Source organism: Lissotriton vulgaris, chromosome 12 (assembly GCF_964263255.1).
Source record: "Lissotriton vulgaris chromosome 12, aLisVul1.2, whole genome shotgun sequence".
NCBI lineage: Eukaryota > Metazoa > Chordata > Amphibia > Caudata > Salamandridae > Lissotriton > Lissotriton vulgaris.
Window position 1 is genome coordinate 546,848,159 of NC_141700.1, and position 12,027 is coordinate 546,860,185.

The window sequence follows — 12,027 nt, forward strand, 5'->3', positions numbered from 1 at the left end:
CAGAGTGAGTGCAGGGTGAGTGTTGGTGTACAGGGAGTGACTGCAAGTTGACAGCAGGTGGAGAGTGCAGAGAGAGTGAGTGCAGAGTGACAGTGAATGCAGTGTAAGTTCAGAGTGACAGTGAGTGCAGAGTGAGTGCAGAATCACAGTGAGTGCGGAGTGAGTGCAGAGTGACAGTGAGTGCAGACTGAGTGCAGAGTGACAGTGAGTGCAGAGTGAGTGCAGAGTGACAGTGAGTGCAAAGTGAGTACAGAGACAGTGAGTGCAGGGTGACAGTGAGTGCAGAGTGAGTGTGAGAGTGACAGTGAGTGCAAAGTGAGTGCAGAATGACAGTGAGTGCAGAATAACAGTGAGTGTAGAATGACAGTGAGTGCAGAGTGAGTGCAGAGTGACAGTGAATGCAGAGTGAGTGCAAAGTGAGTGCAGAATGACGGTGAGTGCAGAGTGAGTGCAGAGTGACAGTGAGTGCAGACTGAGTGCAGAGTGACAGTGAGTGCAGAGTGAGTGCAGAGTGACAGTGAGTGCAAAGTGAGTGCAGAATGACAGTGAGTGCAGAGTGAGTGCTAGAGTGACAGTGAGTGCAAAGTGAGTGCAGAATGACAGTGAGTGCAGAATAACAGTGAGTGTAGAGTAACAGTGAGTGCAGAGTGAGTGCAAGTAACAGTGAGTGCAGAGTGAGTGCAGAGTGACAGTGAATGCAGAGTGAGTGCAGAGTGACAGTGAGTGCAGAATGACAGTGAGTGCAGAGTGAGTGAGTGCAGACTGAGTGCAGAGTGACAGTGAATGCAGAGTGAGTGCAGAGTGACAGTGAGTGCAAAGTGAGTACAGAGGCAGTGAGTGCAGGGTGCTAGTGAGTGCAGAGTGAGTGCGAGAGTGACAGTGAGTTCAAAGTGAGTGTAGAGTAACAGTGAGTGCCAAGTGAGTGCAGAGTGACAGTGAGTGCAGAGTGAGTGCACATTGACAGTGACTGCAGAGTGAGTGCAGAGTGACAGTGAGTGCAGAGTGAGTGCAAGAGTGACAGTGAGTTCAAAGTGAGTGCAGAATGACAGTGAGTGCAAAGTGAGTGCAGAATGACAGTGAGTGTACAATAACAGTGAGTGTAGAGTGACAGCGAGTGCAGAGTGACAGTGAGTGCAGAGTGAGTGCACATTGACAGTGACTGCAGAGTGAGTGCAGAGTGACAGTGAGTGCGGAGTGAGTGAAGAGTGACAGTGAGTGCAGAGTGAGTGCAGAGTGACAGTGAGTGCAAAGTGAGTGCAGAATGACAGTGAGTGCAGAGTGAGTGCTAGAGTGACAGTGAGTGCAAAGTGAGTGCAGAATGACAGTGAGTGCAGAATAACAGTGAGTGTAGAGTGACAGTGAGTGCAGAGTGAGTGCAAGTAACAGTGAGTGCAGAGTGAGTGCAGAGTGACAGTAAATGCAGAGTGAGTGCAGAGTGACAGTGAGTGCAGAATGACAGTGAGTGCAGAGTGAGTGCAGAGTGACAGTGAGTGCAGACTGAGTGCAGAGTGACAGTGAGTTCAGAGTGAGTGCAGAGTGACAGTGAGTGCAAAGTGAGTACAGAGACAGTGAGTGCAGGGTGCCAGTGAGTGCAGAGTGAGTGCGAGAGTGACAGTGAGTGCAAAGTGAGTGTAGAGTAACAGTGAGTGCAAAGTGAGTGCAGAGTGACAGTGAGTGCAGAGTGAGTGCACATTGACAGTGACTGCAGAGTGAGTGCAGAGTGACAGTGAGTGCAGAGTGAGTGCAAGAGTGACAGTGAGTTCAAAGTGAGTGCACAATGACAGTGAGTGCAAAGTGAGTGCAGAATGACAGTGAGTGCACAATAACAGTGAGTGTAGAGTGACAGCGAGTGCAGAGTGAGTGCAAGTAACAGTGAGTGCAGAGTGAGTGCAGAGTGAAAGTGAATGCAGAGTAAGTGCAGAGTGACAGTGAGTGCAGAGTGAGTGCAGAATGACAGTGAGTGCAGAGTGAGTGCAGAGTGACAGTGAGTGCAGACTGAGTACAGAGTGACAGTGAGTGCAGAGTGAGTGCAGAGTGACAGTGAGTGCAAAGTGAGTACAGAGACAGTGAGTGCAGGGTGACAGTGAGTGCAGAGTGAGTGCGAGAGTGACAGTGAGTGCAAAGTGAGTGCAGAATGACACTGAGTGCAGAATAACAGTGAGTGGAGAGTGACAGGAAGTGCAGAGTGAGTGCAAGTAACAGTGAGTGCAGAGTGAGTGCAGAGTGACAGTGAATGCAGAGTGAGTGCAGAGTGACAGTGAGTGCAGAGTGAGTGCAGAATGACAGTGAGTGCAGAGTGAGTGCAGAGTGACAGTGAGTGCAGGGTGACAGTGAGTGCAGAGTGAGTGCAAGAGTGACAGTGAGTGCAAAGTGAGTGTAGAGTAACAGTGAGTACAAAGTGAGTGCAGAGTGACAGTGAGTGCAGAGTGAGTGCACATTGACAGTGACTGCAGAGTGAGTGCAGAGTGACAGTGAGTGCAGAGTGAGTGCAAGAGTGACAGTGAGTTCAAAGTGAGTGCGCAATGACAGTGAGTGCAAAGTGAGTGCATAAGGACAGTGAGTGCAGAATAACAATGAGTGTATGTTAGACGGACCGGGAGGGTCGGCCGAGGTTACGGGGAGAGGTCTCCAGGGAGAGCCGTCTCCAACGACTGTACAGATAAGTAACTTCCCCCCCACAGACAGACACCACACAAGGTTGAAGGTTAACGAGACTTTATATGCAATTCTTAGGTTACGAGGATGGATACAAGGAGGTCTGGACTCAGGGGTCCCCTCGGTTCTAGTCTCTGGTTTAGGAAAGGGGTAGCTGGACAGTCTTAGTTACCAATGAGTACAAAATAGCTCTCAATCCTCGAGCTCGGCGTTCTAGATGATCGGGCCGTGGAGGAGCCAAGCAGGTCCCGAGATGGATGAAGGAAGGACGACGGTCCGCGGCGGAGCCTGCAGGTCCCGGTGGAAGATGACGGTTACAACGGTCCGCGGCCACGCCAGCAGGTCCCGACGACGATGAAGGATGAAGGTTACGACGGCTGTGGCAGCGCCAACAGGCAGGACGATGGTGCACAGGACAGAGCTATGGCAGCGCCAGTAGTCCGTCCAGGATGAGTTCCTCTTTACGTCTCTCGACTCCAAGATACAACTGCCTTCCTGCTCTGGAGCTGCCCCAGTTATAGGGCTGGTGTGCTTTGATGTCCGGACCCTCGCACTTGGAGGTCGGGAGGTCCGGGATGAGTGAGTCCAGACACCCAGCAGGGGGGTGGAGCCGGCGCCCGGGGAGGCGATGGGCGAGCGGCACTTGGCGGGGGAGAGCCATCGTCACCTCTTTCTCCCATTGACTTGCCAAGTAGCCCGCTCACCTCCTGGGTGGATGGTGGTGCCGGGATGTCTGAGGCCTGGCCAGGCCCAGGGTGGAGGTCGATCGGGGGCCAGGCGGCCTCGTGGTGGAGTGTCCAAGATGGCGCTTCAGGCTGGGCACGTGGGCCGGCAGTGGATCGAGCCCACGAGGTCAATATGCTCGAGGGCAGGGGTCCCTGAGGGGACGGAGAACGTGCAATGGTGGTGTGTGGTACTTGCGTGACTGAACTCAGGCCTGGTTGGGCCGGGGGAGAGCGGCCCTTCATGTGGCCTGTCCAACAGTGTAGAGTGACAGTGAGTGCAGACTGAGTGCAAGTAACAGTGAGTGCAGAGTGAGTGCAGAGTGACAGTGAATGCAGAGTGAGTGCAGAGTGACAGTGAGTGCAGAGTGAGTGCAGAATGACAGTGAGTGCAGAGTGAGTGCAGAGTGACAGTGAGTGCAGACTGAGTGCAGAGTGACAGTGAGTGCAGAGTGAGTGCAGAGTGACAGTGAGTGCAGGGTGACAGTGAGTGCAGAGTGAGTGCGAGAGTGACAGTGAGTGCAAAGTGAGTGTAGAGTAACAGTGAGTGCAAAGTGAGTGCAGAGTGATTGTGAGTGCAGAGTGAGTGCACATTGACAGTGACTGCCGAGTGAGTGCAGAGTGACAGTGAGTGCAGAGTGAGTGCAAGAGTGACAGTGAGTTCAAAGTGAGTGCACAATGACAGTGAGTGCAGAATGACAGTGAGTGCACAATAACAGTGAGTGTAGAGTGACAGCGAGTGCAGAGTGAGTGCAAGTAACAGTGAGTGCAGAGTGAGTGCAGAGTGACAGTGAATGCAGAGTAAGTGCAGAGTGACAGTGAGTGCAGAGTGAGTGCAGAATGACAGTGAGTGCAGAGTGAGTGCAGAGTGACAGTAAGTGCAGAGTGAGTGCAGAGTGACAGTGAGTGCAAAGTGAGTACAGAGACAGTGAGTGCAGGGTGACAGTGAGTGCAGAGTGAGTGCGAGAGTGACAGTGAGTGCAAAGTGAGTGTAGAGTAACAGTGAGTACAAAGTGAGTGCAGAGTGACAGTGAGTGCAGAGTGAGTGCACATTGACAGTGACTGCAGAGTGAGTGCAGAGTGACAGTGAGTGCAGAGTGAGTGCGAGAGTGACAGTTAGTGCAGAGTGATTGCAAAGTGACAGTGAGTGCAGAGTGTCTGCATAGACAGTGTGTAAGGGTGCAGGGTGCACATTCTGTGAATGTGCAGAATGAGTGTGCAGGATAAACAGTGTGTGACTATGCAGGGTGACATTGGGAGTGCGCGGGTGAGCAGTGTGTGAATGTGTAGGGGCAGTGTGTGAGTGTGCAGAAAACACCACACATACATACACCACACACACATACCATACACACACCACACACATATACACCACACACACATAGCACACACACAAACCACACACCTCAGTCTCTCAACACCACACACTCGTCACCACTCACCACAACACACTCAGCACCACACTCACCCCCCAGGCTCACCCCCACAGACTCACCACCACACACTCACCACTACACAGAAAACAACACACACAACAACACACCCCCAGCCGTCAATGAATGCTTTCACCAGGCACAAACACCAACAACCATCAATGTACGCTTTCACCAAAAACAAACACGACCATGCATCAGTGCTGCTAAACACCCACGCACACAACAATGTCAGTGCAACTTTCACTAAACACACACACACACCAACAGCTGACAGTGCACCAGCCACTCTTTCAATTGGCACAATCATCAACAGCTGTCAGTGCACTCCAAAAAACATGCCTAAAACACATTGCCATATACAATGCCATTATCTCAAACTCAAACAAACCCGAGCCCTAATGCATTCCTAATGCTTGTTGTTTCTTAGGAGGCCAGCTGCCCACTTCCACCCCTGATATGGGCCACCCCTCCACCACTGGTGCCAGGCTTTAATTCATGGGAAGCCCCCTATATCGTGACTTAAGCGGCAATTAGCTATAATTAATGTTATCGTCACTGACTTCAAGACACTCAATACGATCAGCCCCAATAATATTTCGATCTCTATATGTGACGTTCCCTATGAATGTATACTGCTTCGTCTCTGGCACTACTGGCTGCAGTTTGTAACTACGCCACAAGGTGGTGCCAGTGGAATAACAGAATCATATTTACCAGTTCTGTTTACTCGTCATCTTTGACAGTCGGGGATTGTGGAGCACAAGTAAACTGTCCTGGCCTGTGTTTGTGGTGCTCATCAGCTACCACCATCTTTAATTAGTGATCTCAATGACTAGTTAATGTCACTCAGCTCACCCCAGTAAAAGACATCTTGTTAGTTACTACAGTCGCTTATCTACAATGTTATTTGGATAAGATCTTTGTTATTGTTATTTTTGATTTGTATCGCGCCCAATCACCTGCAGGTCTCTAGGCGCTCGGAAATCGATGGTAAGAACTTTCTGAACACCTGTATTATTGCACAGTGATATCTGAGCCCTGTAGTTTGTATGCGAGGCAGTGTGACTTTGGCTCTTGTTTGCTTTTCTTACACCTAGTGTTTCTTCTTGTAATGAGGATAATGTCAAGGGATGAGCGGGAGTGTTTCTTGCCTACAGTGAAAGTCCCTGCCTGCTTGCCTGTAGATTCACATAGGTGTCACTGGATCTTAAAGCCATGAGTATACAGCTGAAAAGGGAGTAGAGTAAATGGATGTGTCAAGTACTTACCTATCATTGCATCACGTTGAAGAACGTTGAACAGTAATAGGCCCAGACCACAAGACACTCAGGTTCTAACCTACACCGTGTGCACCAGCTATACACAGTGCAGAGCCCTACATTCACCGCACTTACCCCGCCTCCATGCCCTCCTTATGCCACTACACATACTTTGCATAAGGACCAAAAGCTTATGCCATCACCTACACAAACCCTATCACCTACTCCACATGCAACCTTATACCTACCCAGCCACCACACTGCCTACACATTCTGCCAGAACCTACATCATAATCTACCCCCTCCACTGAAAACTACAACCTCACTGCCACCTACACCTTACACCCCCCTTGCACCCAACACCACCACCCACACCTTTCACTACCATCTATACTCTACATAATACCCACTTCCTGCAGAACAACTAACCCGCTGCACCAGGTACGCTGTAGAAAGTAGTACAGTGCTACAGCACAACCAATACTCGACCTAAATCCCAGTGGCGGTTCCTCCGCTATGGTGGGGAAGCGTCGCCTCACTGCTTTTGAGCAGTGTTAAAGTAAAGGAAATATAAAATGAAAAAAACTTTGAGTTATTATCATTCTATGTTTCCTTTGCAGGCGGGCGGGTATGCGTGGCTGCTCTGCTCTCGGAGCAGGGGAGGAGTGGTTTGCCCATTGACTGTTCGGTCGGCCCTCTTGGGCCGCCCAAAACAGTCATGAGCGCTTTCCCTGATTTCCAAGCAGGCTGCATTATAGCCGGCGTGGGGAACATGCCCAGGCCCCCATTCTATGGTTGAGCGTTGAATCAGGACGCTCAAAACCAATCACAATGCTGCATTGCAGCGCTGTGATTGGGCAGGGGAGCCTGGCTGTTCTTTCTGACTTCCTGTTCCTCGAGTCCCATGGCCACGAGGAGAGCAGGAGCAGAGACATGGGACCCGGCGGCAAGGTAAGTGTATATATATATTTTGGTTTTTGCATTGCGCAACCCCGCGCCCGCCACCCGTGAGTCATGCTAGCTGCCACTTCTAAATCCTACACCCATTAATCGATCAACATCTTCACTATAACCACACCACGGCATACACCACCTATATACCCTTGTTGAAGAAGCTCCACCTTCATGTTTGGGTTGAGTGTGAAAGAGTATTTACTGTGAAAAAAAAATTACATTTTTTCTTTTCTGTAAAAGCCCACTTCCTAGATCTATTGCTACCATCTACATCATCTCATCAGGAAAACACCACCCACAACATATACACCCTACATCTAACACTGCCTACAGCTCAAACTACATCACACCAAATACAGCCTGTATCAACTGCCCTCTGCCTGCGCCCTACACTACTCAAATACGCCATAGAGCACCTTCACTCTTCTCCCTTCGGTCATCTGGCTTCAAACACCACTTTTGCCACTTAACTACACCAGGCAACTGCATGAACCCACACATACTCCAACACCTACACCTAGTACACACCCATCCACCACATCCTATTATTCTTTACCTACAACGTCATCCAGCACCTAAAACTTACATTATTTCCTGCACATGTCCAATACAAGGGCGGCTTCTACGTAGTGGTGGAAGAGCTTTGCCCCATTCTTCAATCACAGAAAAATAAAATGATGATAAAACATTTTTTTTTCTGTGACTGTCTTATGTGAGTAGCGCAGGGCAGGGAGGAGTGGTGGGCTCTTAGAAGGGAGCATCTAAGGACTGCCGGCCAAACAGACATGCGCATTTCTGTTTCTCCAACCCAGCTGTGTTCACAGCTGGGTTGGAGAAAAGCTGAAGGCTCCCAGGGACTGTCTGAACGACAGAGCAGGCTGCTCAGACCAATCCTGGCACTGCCACTGCTCTCATTGCATGAAAGTAGCAACTGGATTGGGCAGGGAGCCTACTTTCCCAGAGACCACTGGGAGAGCACCGAGTCAGGCTGCAGAGGTAGCGAAAGAAAAGTATGTTAAAAAGAATATATTATTTAGCTAGATAGACTCCGTTAAAACTCCTGGTTATCCTCGACCAAAAAGATGCTGGCTTCTCTAGGCTATGGGGACGTTTGGCACTACCTGAGAGAATCCCAAATGCCTTCTAAGAGGGCATTGAAAAAACAGTACTGGGCATTAATGCTTCAGAGGGAGGAGCAAAACGTGGCAGGTAGTTCACTAACTGGGGCTTTTGTGATGTTTAAGTGAGTATACAGTCTAGAGAAATATCACTCTGCCTCTAGACAGGAAACTGTACCATCAGTTCAGAGTAGGGACGCTCCCTTTAAATTCAATTACTGCGCAATGCGCGGGCTCAGCCTCCTGAGAAATGCTCTTTCTATATGGACAAAAATGGAGCCTGTACCACATGTCTGGCCTATGCCCAGCCAAGCTCCGCTTGTGCAGACAACTGGGCACCTTTAGCCATTCCTGCGCTCTGAGATTGGATCCTTCCAAACTCCATGCTTGTGCAGTTTCAGACTTATTGGGGCTGACGTGGGTGAAGAGAAGATCTGCTTTGAAATGATCATGACATACTTTGATTATACAATTGTGATGTATTAGCTTTACTTTTATTGGTTTCACCAAGTTTTGATTTTAAGGAATTTTAATATAGCTGTGTGTGTATATGCCATCTAACCTAAATCTTAAATGATTGTATCTGGTTGTAATATTTCCTTATTGTCAATGTATTTTGTATTGTATCTCTTCTATTGCATTTATTCTTTTACTGTGTTCCGCCTAAATAACGTTTTTTTAAACTTGGCTTGAATATGTTATAGCCGTGCTAGGGAAAATGTCCCACAACTTAAAATTTGGTAAAACCCAAAAATACCACTTAAGGGTACTAAAGCCAAAATGAACCTATTCTGTTTTTTTTTTACTTATCCAGGCTATGGGTCACCAAAATATTGTAGACTCAACTGAGGAAAGCTAGACTATTCCCTGGGCGTTCTTATAAATCTATGCTCAGGACAAATACACTGGGTCCTGTTTTGTGGGGGGCAAGAAGAAGTATACAATATACCTAGGGGTATACTCAAGATATTCTTTATTTAGCCAACACCCTTGGTATGTTTAACATCACACTGAAAAAGTCGATCATGTAGTGAAACAAAATGAATCACTGGAACTATGATATACGTTTACCAACTTTAAATTCGATGCCTGGCCACTGTCTGTCTTTGGGCAGCCCGGCTTCCAAATTCTAGACGTGCCTATGGAATCCATATAGTTATCTGACTCTCCTATATTGCGCTCCAACAATCATTTTGTTTTTTCCATGATTGTCTGTGGTTTTAGCTTGGTCCCTGATTTTGAGCAGGTCACACCATTCAGCAATCCAGTATTATTTATCTCTGGTAAAAGACTTTTTCTTGAGCAAGAAACTTTTGTGGGAGAAATAATCTTTACTTGGCCTGTGAAGGCTGACATTGACTTCAATTTATTTTTTTCCTTTCTATCACATCAATTCAGAATCAATTTGGAACCATATAGAACATTATTGCATTTAAACTAGAGGCTTTTGAATAGAGTGACCAGATGAGCACCCAGAGCTCGGTGAGCATGAGTGAAATATGCACTGTCCCTTATGTAAGTGGACGCACTCACACACCTTGTGCACAGCACTGGTCTTTGTTTTCACAAATCGTCATCAACTGTGGATTGCATCTAATTGGGGTGGGCCAAGAATACAACTCCCAGAATGCCTAAAAAAGATAGGATGGTAAACATGCAGTATCATTCCCATAGTCACCATACCTTAGGGTAGATGTCTCCCTAAACCTGCACTTCATCATTGAAGTGCAAGGGACAAATTAGGAGCAATGCTTTATGTTGAGGGGTTCAGGTGGCGATCCCCTTCAGATGTTTCCCCTATAGAATCTGGCTTCACATGTGTTTCTCCTCCCTTTCCTCTAAGGTTACCGAATGCGCGCCCCTGAACACTGCCCAGTAGAGGTCTACGATGTGATGCTGAGGTGCTGGGAGACCAACCCAAGTGAGAGACCCAAGTTCTATGAAATATTCCGCGAGGTGTCGATGCTGAATTGGAGATATGATTGAGAACCGGTCATATATTATTATTTTTGTCATTGCTAAAAGTCAATTGTATTGGACTCTTTATAAAAAATTGCCTTTCTTTTAATTCCTCAACACCACTATGATTACATCTTGATCAGAAACATGCTGCTAAATTTTTGTTGCCACTCACATGACCTGCTACAAAGCCATGGTCCCTTAAATTCATCACCCTTCTAACTATTCAAGGTATTGAATGCTCAATGTAGCCAATAATACTGCATCTATGGGTTTATGATCAGTATTCAGTATATAAGATATCCCTTCAAAAATGTATGAAAATGCTTAGGATGCAAGCTGTAACAGATGTGAAAAAAACACCTAAGTAGTGCTTATTGTGGTTAATAACCCTGAGAGTAAAAAAACTCCTTATCTGTTAATGTGTAGATTTATTGAAGAAATTTACAATGACGTGTCCGTATCTGTGAGGTGATATAACCAACCAATAAAGTTGTTTCCTTATTATGAAAGGAGTATTTTTAATGATATTCACTTGTGTAAAGTCAGTTTGATGCAATTCCTCAGTCAGTTTCATCTTACATTTATATCAGAAATGTTGCTAATAAAGTCTTCATCCTTTTACAGGCCCTTTCAGTATATTCTAAATATTGTTGCAATTAATGTGGTGGGATTCACAGGCTTAATGTTTTGTAAATTATGTTTTTTTATCTACCTTAAGAAATGTAATCTGTTAAAATATCTCTTTAGACATCCACTTTAGACATTGGCATTTTTTTGTACGAGGTATTTTTCATATCAAAATTACTTATGGCATTTGGTCAGAGAGGTGACCTAAACATTTGTTTTGAACATAGTGCAATTCTGAAATAAACATTGGCATAGTATGAGTTCAGACTTTTTTATTCTGCACAGTTGACCACTTTTGGAAGTAAACTAGTATGTCAAAGTGTAATTAACCACCGTGTAATTTAGACACAATTACTACTTTGTTTTCTCATGCAATGCTAATACATGGCTCGATGTTCAATGATTTAACATATTTCTTTATTCAGCTCTCCTAAGTGTTCTGGATAGAAATGTAACATGCACCTCACCATGCCTATGCATTTGAGAAAAGACTGTCCCCAGCTCTATTTTGGTTATATCTACCATTATTATAGCCTTTTGTTTCAAAATACTTTTATAAAATATGTGGTTAACTTACATGCCTCTTCAAAACATCAGATGCTACTTTAAAACTGTCCTCCCACACAGATGACTCCTTATTTGTAATAATTGTCCTCATGGTTGAAGTCTTTTCTTAAAATCCTAGGAATTAATTTCAAATAGTGTTCCATCAGTCCCTGCAATGACCAAAACTAATCCTTATCAGTCAGTGGTTTGGCTTCCACTCTATATCGTATTAACACCAACTTGGATGGTGCTCCTTTAATAATAAGGACACAGCACAGAAACGTTAGTTCTTTTACTTTGACATTTACATTCTGACTTTGATCCCATAAAATGCCAAGTACTGTTTTCATCCTTTCAATATATTCGGGCTTTGAAAATATGACATAGCAGGCAGTGTCCATGGAACATGTCAAATTAGGCAAACCTTTGAACAATTTTATTACTTTTGGAAAAAAAAACTTTATGCTGCTGCTAGGATTAAATGCATCATCTTGTACCTGTGGTGTTATAAATGATGTAAGTATGCAGATGTCAAAAAGAAGCTCTTCATGATATACCAACAATGGATACAATTTAAAAACCTCATTTTGTAATGCGTAAAGTAGTACACAGTAGTACTACTTACTTAGAAAATGTAATTCACAAGCAGTCCACTTCACCTATTTTTTTCTCTGTGGGGATCTTCGGCCCATTGGTGGAGTTCTACTATTTTGTAGCAAAAGCCGGAGGTACTAGGATAATCGTGGGG

The 12,027-nt window shown here is 46.0% G+C and overlaps 1 protein-coding gene across 1 annotated transcript in view; it reads left to right on the forward strand.

Annotated features, from left to right (window-relative positions):
• The window catches only part of LOC147677704 (tyrosine-protein kinase Fer-like), a 219,909-nt gene extending 209,506 nt beyond the window's left edge, over positions 1 to 10,403 (forward strand). The window contains exon 13 of the mRNA XM_086945577.1: positions 9,988 to 10,403. Coding sequence (XP_086801703.1) covers positions 9,988 to 10,130 — 143 coding nt within the window. The 3' untranslated portion in view covers positions 10,131 to 10,403. The remainder of the gene's footprint in view (positions 1 to 9,987) is intronic.
• The last annotated feature ends 1,624 nt before the right edge of the window (positions 10,404 to 12,027 follow it).